The sequence below is a fragment of the Onthophagus taurus genome, chromosome 7, assembly GCF_036711975.1.
Source record: "Onthophagus taurus isolate NC chromosome 7, IU_Otau_3.0, whole genome shotgun sequence".
NCBI classification, from domain to species: Eukaryota; Metazoa; Arthropoda; class Insecta; order Coleoptera; family Scarabaeidae; genus Onthophagus; species Onthophagus taurus.
In genome coordinates, this window is record NC_091972.1 from 25968241 (window position 1) to 25973764 (window position 5524).

Below are 5524 nucleotides of genomic sequence, written 5' to 3' on the forward strand. Positions count from 1 at the left end.
CTACAATTAAACCTCGCTTACATTTTCCACCAAATAAATTGCTGTGTCTTGTAAAGTGTTCTTCGACCGAACCATTACTAAAATTTACTATAGGCAGTGTTAGAAGTTGCGGTAGACATTTTAATTTCTCGTCGATCATGATTCTCGTACTAAATGAATTATAACATTAACAGGATAAGACTGAATGAAAATATAGCAAAAGTAACTTTATATAGATATATTGAGTATATTGGAAGTATAAAATAATAATTAACTTAATAATTAACTTAATAATTAACTTAATAATTAACTTAATAATTAACTTAATATTAACTTAATATTAACTTAATAAATAAAAGAAGAGAAGGAGTAGTTACCACTCCTCCTCCTCTTCTTGATATCTTTGGTAAGGAGGTGGTGGTGCTGCTGGTGCCGGAGTAGTTGCCGGAGTCGTTGCCGGAGTCGGTGCCGGAGTCGGTGAACTAGCACATGTGCAACGGTTAATGTGCATGTTTTGCACATGCACTTCACCCCTCACCACAGCCGATTCTGACACACTCTGCAGCTGAGAAGATAAAATTAATGACATGGAAAAAAGTATTATAAGTATAACGTACCAACTTAAATATAGCATCTAATTTTACCTCCAACGAGGCAACTTTCTGCTCCACTTCACATAGTCTTAGCATATGATTAACTCTCATATTATCCATATTATTAGTCATCTTTAAGCTAGGAAGGGAAGTTTACGCTATTAGTAGTGAAACTAGATAAAATACATTCAGCCTTTTTAATTTCACAGGTTAATGATGCTATGGTGATGTCGAGCGATATTGTTAAAGGGTTGTTACAGCTCGATGTCAGCCCTTCTCTAAACTGTGAAAGTTCTCTCAAAGAGGTCTGCAATTGAAGAACCTTTGCATGAAGGTCTTTATAAAAATTTTGATACAAATTATTAATTTCGGCCAAAATCTCCCCTTTGGTTGTTTCTACTGCTGTACACATTGCGTTTGAAAAAAGGCTGGCAGACACATCGGAAATATCTGAAGTAGTAGGAATATTAGCAGGAATATTGTCAACCCTTAAGATGTGTACTTTCGGGCTTAACGAAGGAATTTCGGTGTTAGGGATATTTGAGTTAGTAACGGGAGCCAATGAAGCTTTAGAAGAAGAAAAAGAAGCCTTAGTAGCTTTAAGATACTTCCGGTTACTACAGTGTTGTGATACCGCCATTAAAGCAAGAGAGTCGTCGGATTTATCGGACTCGTTCTCGGTAACCACTTTCGACTGTGTCATTTCAACCTTCGACGGGGTCGCTTGTTCAACTGACACATACTTGCGTTGGCTACGTCGCGAACGAGCACGTGCCTCCCTTCTTTCCTCTCTATACTTTTCTGACGGTACCCACACACCTGCAGCCTTCTTCCAATGTTCACGGTTCCCCGAATTCCGACGAAGTGAAAGGCGTTTCACATTTTTATCGTCGACATTCGCGGAACCTGCGACGTTCAGAAGCGACGGATCTTGCTGCGCATTAGATTCTACGTTAGGATCCATCGGCTGCTCATTAGGTTGCACGTTTGGATCCAGCGCCTTCTCAACAGTCGATATGTTCAACAGGTTTATGTCAAAACTGTTTAACAGGAATGACTCCTGGCTGCTGGCGAAACCGGGAGCAGTTAAATCAATTTGACTAAAACCGTCTTGAGACATCTTGATAAAAAAAAGATTCATACATTAATTTATTTTATTTTAATAAAAAATCATGTATACTTACATCGCTTGATGAAAAGAACGTTAAAATCTAATTGCAGTGGGTGCTGAATGATAGGATGTGAATGATAAAAAATTATTGTAGATATTATGATACAAACGTTCGAATAATAAAGTTATGCTTACCAACAAAAATTAAGATTTAAAATAGAAGGAGCTATAGGAATGAAAAAAAAAACAGATTAGCAACAATATATGCAAAGGAAAAGAAGGATATAAGGCTTACCAGAAAAAAGTCGCCGAGATAACGAAGTTATCAAAACTGATCGAATTGATCAAACACAAAATGGAAGTGATCAGTAGTAAGGTCCTGTAGGAATTGAAAAATAAAAATAACAATTTAACATAACAAACAAATAAACAAGTTGTACTCACAAAAACAAAGTAGAAAGAACTGTTATGATGAAACAAAACAAGAATATTTTACATATTATATAAGCAAAATAAAAAAGGTTACTTACCAAATAAAACACAGCAAAAAAAGAGAAAGCTTATTGAGCAAGGATGTCTAGGAGTGGAAAAAACAATTTTAAATATTATATAAACATGCAAAACAAATATAGTTTTACTCACCAAAAAAGAGAAAGTTGTGGAAAGAGCTGTAGTGATGGAGAGAAAACGTTATATAAACATGATAATAAAGAAGGTTGTACTTACCAAAAACTGAAGAACACAAACACTTAAGTGACTTTCAAAGGCTGGGAGGTGCCTTCTTATAGTAGAGTAATGAAGGGGGGCGTGGGGTGGGGCGTGACAAGGGGGAGGAGTGGGGAATGGGCGGAGTTAGAGTGGGGGTACTTTTTTTCTGGCTCTACTTTCCTGGCAACCGGGGGGGGGGGGGGATTTTAGATTTCCCCCACTCCCATCCCCACTCTTCCATCTCCACTTTGGGAGGAGCCTGAGGAGGAGCATGGGAGGAGCATAGGAGGAGCTTCAATAAACAATCCTTTTCCCTTTTTCTTTTCTTTTTTTTTTTTTTTTTTTTTTCTTCCTTTTTTTCCCCTTTCTTTCTTCCTTTTTTTCTTCCAATTTAATACTTTTTCAATGTACAACCCAAGTCATACCAACCCAACCCAATGTATACATACCATGTATTCATTTAGATTAACTATTTTTTCTTTTAAATTAAAACAACTTTTTACACTTTTTACAATCTTTTATTATTATTAATTTACAATCTATAACTGACAATGTTTATATACTAAACCATACATAAAGAACAATCCTTTCTTGCCGATGGTGGACCATCAATATGCGTTTCCCAATGAGGCAAATTATAATGTTCAAAACAGGGCAGCTTGCTTTGTAATCGCTCATCGTTTCTATACTTCAACGGTAATTTAAACCAAACCGCCGCCAAATCTAATGGCTTTACTTTATTGATATAATAATCGATTGGTAAATAACATAATTCGTAGTTTTTAATATTCGCAAAAGATAAATCAGATTCGTATCTTTCCATAATATCCCACACTTTATTAATTATAAAAGTTGAAAGTCCCAATCTGGTAACTAACCGCCAAAGACGTTCCATCTTGAACTGCTCTACCGCTACTACCCGTCTGCCTTTCTCAATTCGTTTACATATAGTTATAGATGTCTGAATACGTATGAAAATAAATAAAAAACATTCGATAAGGAGCACATACTTGGTCTCTTTTTATGATAGGGACACATCGGCGCACCAACCTCCAATTTGCATTCATTTTCCGGCAATTCTTTTACCGGTATTGTTAAAATTCTTCTTAAAAATGTAGCTTTCTCACGTCCTTTTACGTACGCTACTTTTGTCGAACGACACAAATAATAAACGATCTCATCGAAACGAGACGCAGGAACAAACCCGTCGTTCCAATCAATACAATGATGATGACTCATTAACCAATTCGCCGTATTGCGAAATTTGGTAGATAGTGAAGAAAAGCTTCGACTAGGTTGAAACACGTAATGACTTATACAATGATTACTGTCGTAAGAAGCCAGTTCCTTTGGGATAAATTCTTCATCGTTTATCGTGAAACCTTGAATGTCCAAAATAATAAAATCCCTTTGAAAAACCATAATATCCATAATATACCACTATATGCAAACGTTTCCTTCGATGTTTAGAGATACACTAAATGACGTTGCTTCAACAGTACCACTATATTAATTGCTTAACCATTTTCGTAAGAGGCGAATACACAAATGCTCTGTCATGCAGAATTAATGCGTAAGCTGTCGTACCTTCCGGAATTGGATTTTTCGTTGAATACTCGATTTTTATTTCTACTCCGCTTTTATGTATTGCTTCCTGTTGATACGTGCAATCGATTCCAATTAACGGCGCGTAAGTTTTAAATTCTTCCGGTGAAAACAAAGGTTCGCTTTCTTGATAGTAGTATGCTTGCTGAAATCTTGAATACATATCATACAAAATCGCATAGTGATTGTTATCAAAATCCACATTCAAATTATCGTACGGAAAACGTTCTCCATTCAAGAAAACCGTTACGTTCGTTAAGTTTATATTATCAAATAATGCCATGTTTCCTTTAAATATACCCTTTCGATTTGTTTGAAATCCGATGATTATAAATCTAGGCGTTTCCAATTGTGGAGCAGTTTTGACGGCCCAAGATTGCTTCGTAGTTTGAGGTAATTGAGGGTACTCGTGTATTTCCCACGATCGAAAAGGAACGTGAATGTCTACGTTTCTTTCTGATAGTTTTGTTAATGCCAACTGTTCGCGTAATCCCACCGCCACGTGAGGAACTCTCCATATAATTTTATTAATGATCAATTTCAATTTTTCGTCGTTCGGAGCGGCTGCTGGTTGAAAGATGACGTCCGTATCATCGTGTCCGCGAATTAGCACAAGTTCCTGTCGAACGTTCATCATGATCTTTCTGAAATCTTCTGCGAATCCTAGCAACGATTTTAGCGGAACGCTAAGACCGAAATTTCCATTTTTATCTAAAGCCTTTGAAACACCCGCTATATCATCTTTCCAAGGTTTTATGTGCCAACCGGCGTTCGCTAATTTCACCACCTCGTTCTGTGTAGATGAGAAATAACCCTTCATGCATGAGCTTATACCGACGTTCCGCACACCATCAACATGTACTCCGTTAATAAGATATCGAATATCGCTAAACATAAATGCAACGGGATTGTTAACCAATTGCCCCGTGGCGCTGGCATCTTTTGTTATACTTCCGTCCGCGGCTAACTTACGAACGCTACCCTCGACGTATAGATAACTCTCGCTCGGTAAAGTATAATTATCTATTTCCGGAATTGAAATTCTAATTTCGTCATTGTTATCGAACGTGGTCGATCCAAACGGTTGATGCGAATGGAATTCATAACTTACGATAGAGTGATCTGTTTTTATCTTATCCGTTACTTTTAAAATGTCCATTACTTTAACACTTCGTATCCTAACTGAACTAAATACCTTCGATTGACTGGTGATAATCGATGAATGGATCGTCTTCTACTGCCGCTACGTTGACTGATGACGCGCGCTTTATAGTTTTCTCCATTAAACAATTTTCTCGCTCTGTCTCTTCTTGACCACCGCATTCTTTTGTTTTGATATAACACTGTCATAACGTTAGTCAAATTTAAATAATTCAATTTATCGATCTCAGGTGAACTCTCACTGTTATTTCTTCTTCTCTGAAGTCTACCAAGTTTCCGTCCTGATCAAGTATACGTACTGTTAAGCTACTAATCACGTTCGTTAAAACCGGTAAATAAATAGGTAGTTGTGGTGATTCGATTATTT

General features: G+C 36.9%; 1 protein-coding gene across 3 annotated transcripts; it reads right to left on the reverse strand.

The window, feature by feature from the left end:
• Positions 1–342: 342 nt before the first annotated feature.
• Positions 343–2564, reverse strand: LOC111422897 (uncharacterized). Of its 3 annotated transcripts, XR_011641101.1 has the most exons (5): positions 1979–2564; positions 1879–1909; positions 1757–1799; positions 597–1692; positions 343–544 (listed from the first exon to the last, which is right to left on the reverse strand). XR_011641101.1 is itself a non-coding variant. In XM_071197928.1 (3 exons), exon 3 carries the CDS (start codon positions 1690–1692, stop codon positions 712–714), a length of 981 nt encoding a protein of 326 aa, XP_071054029.1. In that variant the 5' UTR covers positions 1757–1909; positions 1979–2564; the 3' UTR covers positions 343–711. The 3 variants fall into 3 exon arrangements, 1 of the variants encoding a protein (XP_071054029.1); XR_011641100.1 differs by having other exon boundaries at positions 1757–1909; XM_071197928.1 differs by having other exon boundaries at positions 343–1692; positions 1757–1909.
• Positions 2565–5524: the final 2960 nt, after the last annotated feature.

Coding starts and splice junctions, on each gene's coding strand:
- LOC111422897 (XM_071197928.1), bottom strand. CDS start 1,692: ATGTCTCAAGACGGTTTTAGTCAAATTGATTTAACTGCTCCCGGTTTC.